The 15939-nt window shown below is 48.6% G+C and overlaps 1 protein-coding gene across 1 annotated transcript; it reads right to left on the bottom strand.

Annotated features, from left to right (window-relative positions):
- Positions 1-211: 211 nt before the first annotated feature.
- Positions 212-14832, bottom strand: Pef1 (penta-EF-hand domain containing 1). Its single transcript, XM_004665287.2, has 5 exons — positions 14787-14832; positions 5995-6259; positions 3103-3258; positions 2507-2650; positions 212-1173 (listed from the first exon to the last, which is right to left on the bottom strand). Exons 1-5 carry the CDS (start codon positions 14808-14810, stop codon positions 944-946), a joined length of 819 nt encoding a protein of 272 aa, XP_004665344.1. The 5' UTR covers positions 14811-14832; the 3' UTR covers positions 212-943.
- Positions 14833-15939: the final 1107 nt, after the last annotated feature.

Raw genomic sequence — 15939 nt, 5'->3', positions numbered from 1 at the left:
TGAGCTGACCCAACCATGGAGAAGTGAACCTGGCAGGACCCCAACGTCATTCTGGCAAGCAGAGGATCACCATGTTGGTCACAGCCTCCAAAGCTGCAGCTTTCTGCAAGGCCTGGTAAGCAATGGCTACTACATATCCACTGAATGAAAGGACAAATAACTAGATGAGTGTGAACCTATAGCTGGGAAGTCATGGTGAAAAACATCAGACTTCAGAGTTTCATCCTTTTATTAAAGCTTACATTTTCACGCAACTTTTGGCCCCAAATGAAAAATGCAAGTTAAAAAAACAACAAAAGCCTTAAACTATTTGGCAGGGGGATACAACAACTGTCTCTGGGGACTGAAGCTGACTAGAATATGGCAGGCGAGTAAGGGGTCCAAGATTAGAAGGGCAGTATCCTGGTCACCGAGACCCAGATGGCAAACTGTCCAGGCTCCCTGAGGAAGGAAAGCCCCAGGTAAATCAAATGTTAACACACAAGTACTGTGGGTACCAAGGAGCCCTGGCCACTGGTCCCATGGGCAAACCTTTCTCATACTCACTTAGATTTCACTTTGTAGGATCATCTGACATGGTGGCCTGGGTGAACCATCAACCCTTACCACTGGCATCAGGAAGAGGGAAAGCACAGCTGACCAAATACTAACTTTATGCCATGGCTGGCATCTCCTGCTCCAAGTCTGTGCCATTCAACAGCTCAGAGATAGTCAGGACATCCAACTTCCAGTCCTCCCCTAAGTCGGGCTCCTATCTGTGTGTTGCAGAGCCTATCTGGTGGCTCTTGACGCAGGCCTCCCAACCCTCTTGGGGAACAGAGCTGTATCAAACAAGGGAGGGTCTTTTTGTAAGAGGACAGATAAGGAAGAGAGGCCCACAGGCTTCTCCCACTCTAAGATCCAGGAGAGGTCCTTGATGTGCTCCACTCTGTACGAGGCTGGGTCATAGCATCCGAGAAGCCGTCATCGTGACGAAGTCCTCAAAGCTGAGGCGGATGTTGCCCTGTACAGCGGTGTCCTTCTCCCGGAAGGCTTCGGTCAGCACTTGCAGCTGGGTGCACACCTGGATGAAGCGGTCGAGCTGCATGGCAGGGTTGGCAGAGCGTGGGCAGTAGCGGGAGACCAGAAGCTGGGTGAATTGTGGGCTCAGGTTGTAGCCCATTTGGGACAGAGCTGGAAGAGGAGGGGTACACACAACCAGATGTGAGCACCATCACCATCAAGTTCTAGAACACAACAGATCGGGCGGGGGGGGGGGGGGAGTTTGGGGGCATCAACACAGAAGGGTGAAGAGGACAAAGAAGTCCTGGGGACCATTCAGAGTGTCAGGAGCACAGGAGAGGCTCTGTCTGGATGGTTCCCTTAGCTGGAAGCTCCCTCTCCCTCTCTTTCCAGATCTCCACTGTTCAGAGTTCATGGAGTCCCAGAGAGGACAGTGTTCTGTCTGGAGCCCTGACACCCTGCTGAGGGCAGAGAGAAAGCAGACTGCTCCGAAGTCAGACAGTTCTTGGCCTAGGGGCTCAGCCTCACTACCCCTCACTACTGCTCAAACGAGGGTGATACGTAAGAATTCAAGGCTATTATGTACATACACTAAGCCTCAGTTTTCTTATTTGTAAAGGGAGGACAGAAGATCTTTCACCAAAGGGTATGGAATAACAGTCTGGTACAGGGGAAGAATGAATCACATGAACCTATTCAAATGCTTATCACAGTGCTTGGGCCATGGCAAGCATTCAATAACTGCTACTTTTGTTGCTGGTATCACCCTCACTAGCACCCATGACAGAAGATGGCAGGAAAGTGATCAGTATCCATCACCCCTGCCCTTCCACTAGGAGTAGATAAGGTATGCTCACCTCCACCCACAGACCTTAGCGTGACTAAAGTGAACGGCCAGGACAGAGTCTGGACTCTGAGCTGTCTTTTCCCCCTCTTAGGTAATGAAACTCCTGCTGGGGTCACAACATCACTGACCACTTGTCCCCTTAACCTACTGGCCTGAGCCCTGGCTACAGGCTCTGGCCTACAGAGTGAGATTGGAACCAGACCAGGAGCTGTAGCCTCAGGTCATCTGACACAACTAAAACTTTAGGAACGTTCTGGGCCCCAGAGTTGATAAGAAACTGCCTCCTGGTGGAGGGGTAAAAGAACCTATCTTTTGGAAAACTACAGGAATGAGCCACATGCTGTGGTCTCCAAGTGTGCTGGGGGTCAAGTTCCCATTTCTTTGGTTCCATGCCAGCTGGGGGCTACCCTACCCAGTACTGCCAAAACTCCTCTCACCAGGAAACCCAGTCCTGATTCTAGACCCAGTATTACCTTGCCCTGGATCATGGCTGTGTCCCAACCAGGTCGCAGAAGAGATGGAGTGGGTGGCCTGTACTGAACCAGCATTTTGTGGTATAGGTGAACAAAGGGCAGTGAGAGGAAAACCCTGCCCCGTCTTAAGGAGTAAAAGATGAGTCCAGCTCTACCCTGCCCACGTGCCTGCCGTGGCCCTCACCTTGCTGCAGTTCTGTGTAGCTAATGGAACCGGAGTGGTCCCGGTCATACTGCTGAAAGAGGTTCTTCCACTGCTGGATGAATTTCCACAAGGCAGAAAAACCATATACATCAATGCGGCCAGACTTGGTCTTGTCAAACATGTCTGAGGGGAAAACAGTGGGGATGGCTTTAAGATTGAGGGCCAAGACCACCACTTCTCCCCATTCCACAGAACTACAGGCCAGAGACACTGCATTAATGCAGCATCAGCTCCTCCCCATCACTCTCAGTCCCGTCCCTGTGGCACTACATCTTCCCTACAGGCTTGGTGGCTTAGCTCCAAGCCCTGGATGTGTGCTGACCCTCCTGCCGCTCCTTACCAGGGGAGGGAATCCCTGGCTGCAGAATGGAAACCGCCCGGGCCATCCTGCAATTCAGCAGTCTAGAGCTTGGCAACAACTACAGAAAGAGTGCTCGGTCTAGATCTCACCTTGAACCCAGCTTCCTCTCAGAAATCCTCCCTGGCCAAAGGAGTTCTCCTAAGAGGCTACCTGCCCCCATCGGGTGCTTTCCCCCAGCTCGAACCTGTGGACTCTCAGATGGGCTGGGACTCACTTATCATCATGAGGCATGTCTCATCATTGAACGAAGACCAGTTGGAGTTGACTAAGGCCTGCTTCAACTCCTTGATGGAGATGTAGCCACTGTGATCGGCATCCACAGACTGGAACCAAGAGTAGGCCTCAGGATCCACATTGGGAGGGGCACCACCTGGGGGAGGGGTGTGAACCAGGGCAATCAGACTCAGGTCTCAAGGCCGATCTGCAGAAATGCTGGGAAGGGCCACCCTCAGCACCAACCTGGCTCTAGGTTTTCCCTACTCACAAAGCCTCACAAATCTGTCCATCCTGTTTTGCATCAAGCTGGCATCCTTACTCTGATGGTACAGGCCTCAGGATGCAGCTTACAAATATTTACAGCTGGTTTCTACTCCACGAGTTCTGTAGACTTTTTGTGTAGTGCCCCAGTCACTGCCCTATTTTATTTTATGTTTCTTGTTCTCTTCCAACACATCAGAATTCTTTAGAAAAGGTGACCTGAGGGCTGGGGTGTTGAATAATGACAAAGCAGAAGTAGGTCTGTTGTAGGGAAGTGGAGGTCACTGGCCAGGAAAGGGCTTCTTCACAGAGCACTACCAGAGACAACCATAGGCAGTATAGAGGACAGGCCGAAAGGTGAGGCTAGAGGGAAAAAGGGTTGCCTGACTGAGGGTCTAGTACAGGAAATCTAGGCAGGCTCACTCACCTTCTTGTGGAGAAAGGAGAGCCATAGCCCCTAGAAGGAAGTTTCTGCAAATACAGACTGTGTGCTTTATAAAGAAAAGCCTGGGCTTTAGAATCAGTGCAACTCGGATTCATATCCTGACTTTGGGGTGTGAGGGCAGTCTGGCTGTGACAAGTCACCCCACTGATTGCCAGGGTTGATTCAGCTGATCTGGCTGGCTAGGCAGGTGTCCCCTTCCTCCCTCACTATTCCATGTGCAACCCGCCCAAAGCTGCATACTTGAAGTGGGCGACCTTCCCCCAAGAGAGGAGGACTGGTCTTTGGTCAAGGGGATAGTAGTAGCTGGGCTCCCCTGCTGGAACCTCCAACAAGCTCTCAGATCCTGCCTCTGCTACTACTAGTCCGACCTCAGGTGAAATGTGTAAGTCTTTGAGTGCTGATTCCATTTCCAGAAAAAAACCCACTTCAGAGTGGTCACAAGGCACAAGAGCAAAATGAGATTTAGCCAGGGCTGGAGGGTGGGAAGAGACATTTTCAAAGGAGAGAACATTTCATCTGGGTCTGAAAGAATAATGAGAAGGGAGCTGGGCAGGATGAGGAGCAAGTAGAAAAAGCCTCTGTGGGCAGAAGGGTACTTCTAATGGTTAGATTTGTCTTCGAGAGCAGCAGTGCTCAACCCTTGGACTTGGAACCTCCCAAGAACTCCATGGCCGGCCATGCATGGGTCATGCCGCCTGCAGTACTGTGCTGCTAGCTGCCTTGGAGAGGGAGTGCAACAGAGCATGTGAAGCCCACCCCTCCTCTCCTTCCCAGCCCTAGAAAGTACCACTAGCGCTGGGCCCTGGTGGAGTAAGCCTCAGAGCCAGGGGCTCTTTTCAATGCGATGACCTCCCGTGAGCTCAGAGACAAGATTTCAAATGATGCAGAAATCCACCATGGAGCTGTTCAACTGAAAGCAAACGGCAGATGCTTGGGTTCGGAGAGGAAAAGTGCCACTGCTGGCAGTGCTCAGAACCCCAGAGGTTTGAGTGTCTTCCCCAGGGCCACCTGCCTGGTACAGCCACACAGATGCTGCTTGCTTCCCAAGCACAGCTTTCCCTGGAGGCCCCGCCCATGCACTCAAGAGGTTCCAGGCAGCTTTGCTGGTGGCTTGGTCTCCTGGGAACAATCACTCTGTGAAGGAGCTGACTGAAATGAATTTGGCGACAAGCCCTTTCTCTGTCCCTCTGTCTGAGACTGCTCAGAAATCTTCAGAGGTTGAAGTCCCTTGCCAAGGCTCTCTGGCCCTCTTGTCAGTCAGCATTCTCCTTCAGTCTGCTTTCCTTTCCCTTCTCTCGTTCTTCTGCCTGCCTCAGTATCTTTTAAGGCCATGATATGAAATGTCAAATACTTCTCTACCAAGACTGCCGTTCTTCCACAGAATGCTGTTGATTAAGGCCCACGCTGTGCCATCATCTACCGCAGCTTCTCATTTAATCCTGACTAGCCACCTGTGAGGCAGTGGCATAGTCCGTTTCACATAGGTGGACATTGAAGCTAAAAGAGGTGGTTTGTTCAGATCAGGAAGTGGTCCAACCTCAAAAGCTAAGCTTTCACTATACCATCTTGTCTTTCTACAGACAGATGGTGGTCAGTCACACCCCCACCAATAGGAAGGAGGATTCTTCCCCAGTGGATTACACTGTGTCCAATTACCTACTAATTTCCCTTACCTACACAGGCACTCCACACCCTCTCCCACTGAGCTCCCCATGAGAAGGGCACCATTCCCCAATGGTGTCAGGCTCAATGAGGATGTGTGCTTTGGCCAAAAACACGAGTAGACAATGTGCCATCCATTCCCACTAGCTTCCTGTGCTTTTTCTCTGCCACAAGGACAACACCCAAACATGAGATGCTCCTTCAGCCTGGGTCCCAGAACAATTAAGACACACGCAGCAGAAACTCAGCTGCCAACCTGCATTGCCCATACAGAAGCACAAGCAAGCGAGGGTAAGCAATAGAAGTAAGTGCGTGTTGCGAGCCAAGGCGGTTCTGGAGTTGTTACCACAGCAGAGCTAACTGAGTGGATGGTCTTCTTGTTCTGCCACTATGGGCAAATTTGGAAGCAAGATGATGCTAAGATACCACAATGGAGGAACTCGAAAACTCAGAGAAGGACAAGGATGGCCATGATAGCTCAAAACCAGGTCAGAGGCACTCAGAACCCGAACTCCTACTTACCCTGTCCATAAGGCCCAGGCTGCTGGGCACCATAGGCACTCGGAGGTGGCTGGCCATACGGGCCCCCTGGAGCTGCGCCACCATACGGTCCTCCAGCACTGGGGTGTCCATAAGGTCCTCCAGCAGCTGGGGATCCATAAGGTCCTCCAGGAGCAGGTCCTCCATAACCACCCCCAGTGGGGAGCCCACTGCCATACTGTCCTCCTCCAGGATAGTAGCTGCCGGGAGGGGCTCCAGGCGCCTGTCCTGCAGCTCCTGGGCAACCCTGCAGAAGACAAGACATCAGTCGGTATGTGAATCTGGTCACAACATGGCACCTTACAGATACAAAGCGTTCACACTGCCATTCTTCCGATGGATTCCAGAGGGGCTGGACTCCCGACCCCCTTGCTCATATGGCCCTGAGGCTGCTAGGGGAGCTGGGAGTTCACTCGTGGTCATACCACCAATGGCCTGCAGAGTCGAAGGCTGAATCTTGCCCTTCTGACTCTTCCTGCACATTGAGGGGCTCTACCAAGGCAGGGATCAGTTCTGCTTTGCTTTACTTTACTTTATCCCGGCTTCCAGTGTACAATGGATGCCCAGCAAATATTTATTATAAGAATGAGCAGACAAATGAATTACATGGAATTTGAAATGCTCACTTTCTGGTACCTCCAACTCCACCAGCAGAATACCAGCACAAATGCAGCCTCTGCACATATTCGTGACCTGCACGGGCTACCAGCAATGTTTCCACAGCACAGATCCACTCACAGCTCATCTTCCTTACTCTACACTAGCTAAAGACAAACAAAATGTTTCCCTATGATCACTCACACTTCTGAGGCAGGCACAGGAAACCCTATCCCTAAGGCAATATGATACACTGGTGAAACACCAGTTCAATTCAAGTCCTGTCACTTACTAACTGGATTAATGACTTGCCCATACTAAGCTTAGGGATTTTCTGCTGTAAAATGGGAATGATAATGGTGTCTGCCTCAGGCTGCCAGAGGAATGAAATGAGGCTAGTCACAAGGCCTTTGACACAGGGCCTTAGAGTAAGCACTTGATACACATTAACTATTAATGATAGCTTCCCTCTACAGAGGAGGCATTCACGTACTGAGAAGTCACACACAGCCTGTGTCTACAGCCAGGTCCTCTCCTGGCTTTAAGACCAAGGCATTTATGGACTAGAGCACACATAGGCCTTCCTTCTCTTGTCCACCTCTGTGTATCTTGGCTGAGGACTTCTGGGGTTCAGGAGTTCACCCAACTTTCCACTCCAGCCCCTACAGGTGAGAAAATGACACATGCACATCACACATACACACACAATAATAATAATGTACAATGTGACTCAATGAAGGCTTCCTGAAAAAGGGAGCAGTGACACTGGTCCTTGAAGGGTGCATACGTATCCCTGCAAAGGAAAGCGGGAAAGGACACTACAGGCAGAGGAAAGATAGATGAAGCACAGATCTGGAAGTGAGCATGGTGTGGTCAGGGAATGGTATTGAGAACCAGAAAGACACACCCTCTGCAACGTCCAGCTTTTCAGCTGGTGAGTGAGTTAACAGTGACTGAGAGCAGTTTTCTGTTTGCTGTCTCCCCCACCCAACAGTGAGCTCCCCAGGGGCAAACACTGGGCCTCTTTCATCATGGTACCCCAGGGCCCAGCACGGTGTCTGGCACCTGCAAACCTCCATAAATATTTGAGCAAATGAGCATCTGTGCTAGAGAAAACAGAGTGCCATAGAAGGGTTTCCAATAGAAGAGGAATGTGATCAGAGCCTTGTTTAGAGAATTAGCCAGGCCGGTATGGAGGATGAGCTAGTGGGGGAGGCAGCAGCCCAGGTGCTGGGCAAGCAGGGCATGAACCAGACAGCAGGCTTGGGGACGGGGAGAACGGAAAGGATTCTGAAGCTATTTCAGAGATAGACTAGACATGACTTGGCAACTAATTAGATTAGGCAAGAGATGGAGGGGGAGTGAAGAGAGTGAAGTGTTTAGAATGACTCAGGTTTCTAGCTTGCACAAGATGAAGGAGGTAGAGCCACCAACTAAGGCAAGCTCCAGGCTGGGAAGGAAGTTTGGAGAAGACAACAGACTGGTCCTGGGGCCACTGAGTTGTTAATAGAGGTCTGAACCAGGAATAAAAGCCAGACCCCTGATTCCATACTCTCTTTTTAGGCAGGGTCTCACTCTGGTCTGAAACTCACTATGCAGCCCATGCTGGCCCAGAACACATGGTGATCCTTCTCTCAGCCTCCCAAGTGCTGCAATTATAGATGTGAGTTACTGTGCCTAGCTTCCACACTTTTTTTTTTTCGAGGTAGGGTCTCACTCTAGCGCAGGAAGACCTGGAACTCACTCTGTAGTCTCAGGGTAGCCTTGAACACTTCCAGATCCATGCTTCATGTATCCTACCTCTGCCTCCCAAATCCTGGGATTAAAGGTGTGCACTACCATGTCCAGCCCACATTCTTTTATACTATTCATGCTGCCAACCCTTTCCAGAGTTTTTTTTTGGGGGGGGGGTAGTGGCAGGGCCTCACTCTAGTTCAGGGTGAGCTGGAACTCACTCTATAACCCAGGCGGCCTTAAACTCACAGGCAGTCCTCTTACCTCAACCTCCCAAGTGCTGGCTGGGATTAAAGGCATGAGCCACCAGTCCTGGTTTAACAGCGTTTCTAATAATATTTCATACCTATAACACATGACTGGGGAAAAGTGAGCAAAAGACAGGAAGTATTCAGTAACCATGTTTTCTAAGGTGTCACAGAAAAACTTTAGATCCTTAGCTGAGTTCAAATCAACTACATTTGCTATATTTCAGGGCTGGAGAAATACAATTTATGAGGTTGTAGTGGATTGAATGAAATGCCCCCCACTGGCTGGTGTGTTTTGAATACTTGGTCCCCAGCTGGTGGGAACTGGGAAAGCCAGAGCCTTTGTGGGGTGGAGGCTTGCTGGAGGAGGCACGTTGCTGGGGGTGGGCTTTAGGTAATAGAGCCCAGCTACAAGCCTAGCATGTGGACTACTTTCTTTCTGCTGCTGTGGAGATGAGATGTCTGCCTGGCTGTTTGCTCTTGTCATGCTCCACCATGATGAAGCGTCCCCTCGAAACTGTAACCAGAAATAAATGCTTTCCTTCCATAAGCTGCTGGTGGTCAGGTGTGTTGTCCCAGCAATGAGAAGGGTTCTACAGAAGTGCTTCTGGTTCTCAGCCGTCCCCAATCCTGAAGATCAGTTATCATTCCCATCCTAAGATGAGAAAATGGGGGCACAGGGAGTTTAAAAATTAGCTTTAGGCCAAGCATGGTGGTGTGTGCCTTTAATCCCAGCACTTGGACAGCTGAGGTAGGAAGATCACCATGAGTTTGAAGCCAGCCTGGGCTAGAGTGAGACCCTGTCTCAAAAAACAACAAAAGTGCTTTAGTCATGTAGCCAGAATGGGAAAGTGGGATTCAAAGAGGATCTGCACAGATGAGTGCCTAGCATGTGTCTGCTGGGCTAGGAGTTATGCTAAATGCCTCTGTCAAATAAATACAAAGGTTTTCTACAGTGGACAGAGGTAGAGGGCAAGGTGACAGCAGACGATATTTCACCATCCAAAAATTGGGGAACCTCAGAGAATCTTATTCTTTTTGCACTACAGCACCTAAAACCAGCTTGAGAACCATGTATTGGAGAAGAACCCCAGATCCCTGAGTCCAGCCTCGCATGCAGTGAAGGGCTTTCTGCTGCACTGCCTGCCATCACTGTCTGAGCTCCTGTCCTTGCTGGAGAGTTCACCCTCTCAGTTCACAAAGCCCTGCTTACTTTTAGCTCTAAAGCTTCATTCTTCCATCATCAAGACCTTGGTGAGGCTTAGAAGTATCAAAAGCTGATTGATACCAAGTCCTCAGGAGGAAGGAGGCTGCACTGCAAAGACAAGCCTGGTTCCTACAGGTACCCCATTAAGTGCTGCTATGAGAGGTAGGAGCCCAAGCTAAGGGGTTAAACAATCACTTGAAGACAGAAGGAATGGTTTGGGCATTCACCAGCATAGGCTCCTAAAATATTTAAAGGACAGAAACACACAACCAATGAACCATGAGCCAAGAACTGTCCCAAGGCTTCAATTACCACCTCTGTGCTGACACTCCAACATCTTTCTCACCAGCTCCATCCCCTGAGCCGCAGGTCCATATACCCAGCAGCTTCCTGCCCTTTCCTCCAGCTTTAAGCACATCCCCATGTTCCCATCCTGTGGCACCTCCTGCACCCACTCATCCAAACACAAAGTCTTAGTCCCCCTTCCCTACTTTGTCATTTCAGACCACATGTCTCCAATTCTACTTCCCAAACACTTCTCGAACCAGCCTCCACCAGGCCATGGTTCTCTTAAGTCTATAACAATCCAAAAATCTTGAAATATGCCTTCCTGCCTCAGTCTCTCTTGCTTCAACTTATTCTCACAGATCCCCACAGTAAGAATTCTGAAGTGGGGTGAACATTTCACTCTCTCATTACTCTTAGGAGAAAATTATGAACTCCAACACCACACACATGACACTTCAGAGGGCTGGGAAGATGACTCAGTCAGTAAAGTGCTTGCCTTGCAAGCATGAGGACCTTAGTTTGATCCTCAGAGCACATACAAAAATGTCAGGTGCGGTGGTATGAGCCTTTAATTCCAGCACTGGGGAGGGAGAGATAGGGGGATCGCTAGTACTTGCTAGCCACCCATTTTAGTCTAATTGGTGAGCTCCAAGAGACCCTATCTCAAAGGAGGACAGCGTCCTAGGAACAAAACTGAGGCTGTCCTCTGGGCTCCACATGCACAAGCACACACACACACACACAGTTTAAAACTTGAGGGGCTAGGGAAATGATGGCTCAGCAGGTAAGAGTGTTTGCCATGCAAGCATGGGGGCCTGATTCACCCTGAGATTAAGTCTCCAGCACCTAAGTAAAACATCTGGACATGGCCATGCATGCCCATAACTTTAGTCCTATAGGGAAGGGAGACCAAAAAATCACTGGGGCTTGCTGGTCAGCTAATGTGACCAAAAAATGGCAGCTGCAGGTTCAGTGAGTGACTCCGTCTCAAGGAAAACAAGCAGATGAGAGAGAGGAAGGACACCCGATATCCTCTTCTGCCTCTGCCCATGGGAGCATGCATCTTCACATAGAGGCATACACCATATACACACATACCACAACCCCCCCCCCCCACACACACACATATTGAGATCCAGCCTGTGCTTAGATTTCTGGATTCATTTTCTTACCCCTTTCCCCCCCTAATCATTTAAACTAGGCTGATCTCAAAATTCCTTCATAATACTGTTGTCTTACTTCTTTCCTTGTCTTTGTGAAGTTACTTCCTCTCCTGGAGTACAATTGCTTTCTTCACCCAACCACCTCCTGCAAGTGACTCTTCCTGATCCCGACAAAGACTTAGGTACACCTTCTGTGCTGTCCTAACACCTAATTCTACTATATACACCTGCATTCCTTAACCATTTGGACTATTAACTACATACCAGACACCATACCAAACATCTAACATGGATTAACTCATTTAATCTCAGTATGTCTGAGAGAGGTACTGTTATGAACCTCTTCTCAGACCTTTGCAACAAATTTCTATAAGCAAGTGACAGAACAGAGATTTAAAGCCAGATCTCTCTGGTCTCAGGAACCAAGCCTGTAAGCATTAAAATCCATCAAGCTGATTCCCCCACTGAACCAAGGGTGCTTGACTTTTACTACTCCAGTACCCAGGCCATGCCTGAGCACCCTGTGCTGGAGGCAGTGGAAAATTACAGGAACTGTGACTCCTAGCAATAGGCTGGAATCCTCCAGGATGACGCAGTGGGTGGAGGGGAGGCAGCACTGCCCCAGCCTTTGGATATTTCAAACAACCAGTTTTCCTTTCTTAGAACACCTGGGGTGAGGAGGAGGACTAACAGTACAGTGGATATAAAAGCACCATTTCTTCTATTCCAGACGCTTTTCTCTGGAAGCTCTTTTTCAGTATTTTGTCCTGACATGAGCTCACGCAGCATGGCAAGGTAACCATCATGGTGATGGCAGCAAGAGCTGCCATGGTACACTGATGTGTACCATATACTAGCCAAGTTCTCTATAGGCTTTGCTGCGTTCCATCCTCATTTGAGCCTTTTCATGAGTGCCATTTCTGTTTTCTCCAGATGAAGCTAAGGCTCGGAGGGCCTAAGATGGTCTGTCCAAAGGCACATAACTAAGTGGTTGTTAGGATTCTAGACCAATACTGTAGAGCACACACATATCATCCCCAGAGCTTATTAAGATGCAGATACTGAGCTGCACAAGTGTGAAGACCTGAGTTTGATGCCCAACACCCACATAAAAGCTAGGCGTGGCTGTGCATGCATGCCTGTAGTCATAGCACTGAGGGGGGACAGAAACAGCAGGGCCTCTGGGGCTTCCTGATCAGCCAGTCCAGCTGGAAAAAAAAAAAAAAATGGCATGAGCTCCAGGTTCGGTGAGAAAGTCTAGTGTCAGGAAAATAAGGCAGAAGAGTGAGAGAGGACACCTGATGCTATCCTCTGCCTGTGCACATATGTGCATAGGAAGCACACATCTGCATACACGTGTATACATCACACACCTAAAGATTTTGGTTTTTTTTTTTTTAAAGATGTTGATTACTGGGCATGGAGCAGATCTTAAGACCCAAAAGTGTGCTTTTCAAATAAATAAATAAATAAATAAATAAATAAATAAATAAATAAGAAAGATCTCGGGTAATTCAGATGCACAGCAGCCATTAAGAAACAATGCACTGCGACAATACTTTCCCAAACTGCTCTTTCCGAACGTGATCACAGAGAATGGCCAGATAGAAAATAAAGAGGGGAAGTTCCATGGTTTAGGAATTTTTGAAATACTTCATATTCTATGCCTTCCTGACAGGTTTACAAGTAATCCTGAGGTGTACTAATGTGAACTTACTTAGCTGTATTTTTTTCTTCTTTTTCTCCCCAGCTGTATTTAAAAGTACTTCCCAAACTTGCTTGACCACAGAATCCCATTAACATAACCCACTGGCACCTTACAAAACTCCAAAAATGGAATGGAGTTTGGGCAACACTGTTATACTTCCTCCTAACCCCAACACACACTGGTGTCTCTTCTTCCCCTGTGCTAAGTATGTAAGGAAGAATTCTGAACTCTGACCTCACCCTCACTTGTTATGTGTAACCTTTAAGCCACTTAACCTCTCTGGGCTTTTTCCTCAGCGGTAAATAGGAGGTAGTAATTCCTTCCTGCCTTCCTACGTGGCTTTCATATGGGCAAAATGGAGGGCCAATTTCTGTGTAAACTGCACAAGGGCTGCACTTCCCACATCTCTTGGTATGTGACTATAGTCAATGGAGGGCTTGGTAATATTCCACTTGTTCTTGTCTTCCAACTTTTTCTGTGGTTTCTCCTCCCCACCCCCCTCCGAGGTAGAGTCTCACTCCAGCCCAAGTTGACCTGGAATTCACTATGTAGTCTCAGGGTGGCCTCGAACTCATGGCAATCCTCCTACCTCTGCCTCCCAAGTGCTGGGACTAAAGGCGTGAGCCAGCATACCCAGATTTTCTATGTGATCTTTATTTACTAAAATACTTTGTGGCAAGTCAACACTCTCTGTTTGGGATTTCATTTTCTGTAAAGTGATGGGACTATTTTGAAGGCATTCCTGCCCTCACCTTTTAGAAGTCTAGTAAAAATTAAAATTCTAGCTGGACGTGGTGGTGCACGCCTTTAACCCCAGCAGAGGCAGGAGGGTCACTGTGATTTGGAAGCCATCCTGATACTACATAGTGAATCCCAGATGGGCATGGACTACAGCTAGACACTACCTTGAAAAACAAAAACAAAACCTAAAATGCAACACCTTATACCTTACTGTGTATACTAAAAGCTCTACAAGGACCACTTTTCCTAACAGCTTTATGAAGCAGATTCTACTATTGGGCCCTATTTAGAAGAAGAAACAGTTTAGAGAGACAATGTATCTTACTTAAGATCTCAAATATATTTAAGTAATGAGGTCAAGACTTGACTGTATCTCTGATTCCAAACTGCACTTAACCACCCTACCATTACGTCACCCAGCAAAGAATTCTAACCACACGATCGCTTGCTATGGTTGTCGTCGGCTGATCTGAGACAGACTGGCAAGTAGCATTTGCAGACAATTGAGGTTCTTTCTGACCTTGGCTCTGCTGCCTTACTAAGTAGTGAATTCAGATAAGCTCCTTGTCTTCTCTGGGGTTCTCTTTTCCTGCGTGTGAAGTGATGTTGGTCAGCGGTCTAACCAGCTCACTTGTGGCACCTTCTACCCCAGATTCTCTCGATATCCCTACGTAGTACGTGTGATGTAGGTCAGGAAAGCTGCTTATCTCACGATCTGAACGACACGGATGGAACCATAACTCTGAATGTCGCCGCGGAGGTCCCCGCCCAGGCACTCTCCAGAGAGGCTCGATAGGTGTAGAGCCCAGGCCAGGTGCAGACAGAATTTAGGGGTCCAAAGAACCCCTACATATCCTTGCCTGAGTGACGCCAGAGGGGACGCGACAGGACCTCTTAGAAGAGTGGTCCTGCGTGACGTAAAATGGGCGCGACCGACAGACCCTCTGAGCTTCTTGGCAAGAGGCCTCATTTAGGTGAGCCTCAGCGTGGATAGGGTGCAGATAAAGTGGGGGGGGGGGGAAGAGCCGGGGAAGGGAGCAGGCCTGGGCTTCGGACCCGGAACTCGTCCCTTACCTCCACACACTCACCTGCCCGTACGGATAGCTGGCCATGGCGACTCTGACGTCACACGCCAGTGGGAGGCGGGGCTTCCTGCTCTCAAAGCCACCCTTAGCAGGGATTGGGGGAGATCCTGGTTCTGATTGGATACCCAAGCTGTCAATCTTCTGGGAAGCGGATAGCGGAAGTTACGTTCGGAGCAGTGAGTGAGCGCCTATCCGCTAGACCAGAGCAACGAAGGGCCGGCTGGAGGTGTCCGGAAGTGGTAGTGGTCGTACTGCCCTGTGTGGTTCTCTTTTTTCTGACCTAGAGTTACCCTCCAGGGTTGCTCAGGCCGGGACTTTTAACTAAAGGTTGGGTCGGTTGTTGCTACGGTGGCCATATTATAATCTGGCAAATAGGACGCGTGTTAATAGCGTCATTTGCTTTCCCACCCAAGTTTCCGCCCACGCGGTTGCCATGACTACTTGGAATTATGTAGGTTTCCGGGAAAAGATCCAGTATTCCTAGATGCTAGTTAACAGCCTTGAAATGGGATATGGATCTGTGATCTTTGGGAAAAACTTTAATCGTCAGAAAAGAGGAACAGTTGGTGTTCTCTTAAATGGGACATTGAGGTCCAAAAAGACAGTGACGTACTTGCCCTATTTCGGAGTGACTTCATGACGTGGATGAGTTTAGCGTCTGTGGATGTATAGTTGTCAGCAAGGATATCTTAGAAGGGCGTATCTCTGCTACTAGGTGACCTCAACATCATGTGCTTGTCTCTTGAGGGTTCAGATTCTATTTGTGCGCATGTTTGTTTAAATTATACAGTGGATTTATTGCAGCAATAAGAAAGAACGATATTATAAATAATAGCTATAAGTAAATAATAAGTACAATTAATATATTGAAAAAGGAAAGACAAGAAGAAACATTGAGTAAAACGATTTTCTAAAATATGCACGGGAAGGAGGAGGAAAACAGCCTTCAAAGGGAATGAGCTGGGATGTGCTCACTACAACAGATGACTGAAGAGTGTTATCTCAAATGCTCGTTTGAGTTGGTGTCTCATGTTCATTCTTTTCCTTTAGCATTCACTTAGCCCTGAACCAGAGATTTAACTGAAAATTAGCAAAGTCCTGGAAACATGTTGGAAAAGCAAATAGTCCGTGAAACAGTTGAGGAAATGAATGAGAA

The sequence above is a fragment of the Jaculus jaculus genome, chromosome 5 (genome assembly GCF_020740685.1).
Source record: "Jaculus jaculus isolate mJacJac1 chromosome 5, mJacJac1.mat.Y.cur, whole genome shotgun sequence".
Lineage (NCBI taxonomy): Eukaryota > Metazoa > Chordata > Mammalia > Rodentia > Dipodidae > Jaculus > Jaculus jaculus.
This window is presented reverse-complemented; position numbering and strand designations above follow the sequence as displayed.

Excerpts from the sequence above, each read along its gene's own strand:
- Pef1 (XM_004665287.2), bottom strand. The coding sequence starts at position 14,810 with ATGGCCAGCTATCCGTACGGGCAG. Across the intron at positions 3,259-5,994 it reads GCCTGGGCCTTATGGACAGG|GTGGTGCCCCTCCCAATGTG; the intron begins GTAAGTAGGAGT and ends CCCCTCCCCCAG. Across the intron at positions 1,174-2,506 it reads CTACACAGAACTGCAGCAAG|CTCTGTCCCAAATGGGCTAC; the intron begins GTGAGGGCCACG and ends CTCCTCTTCCAG.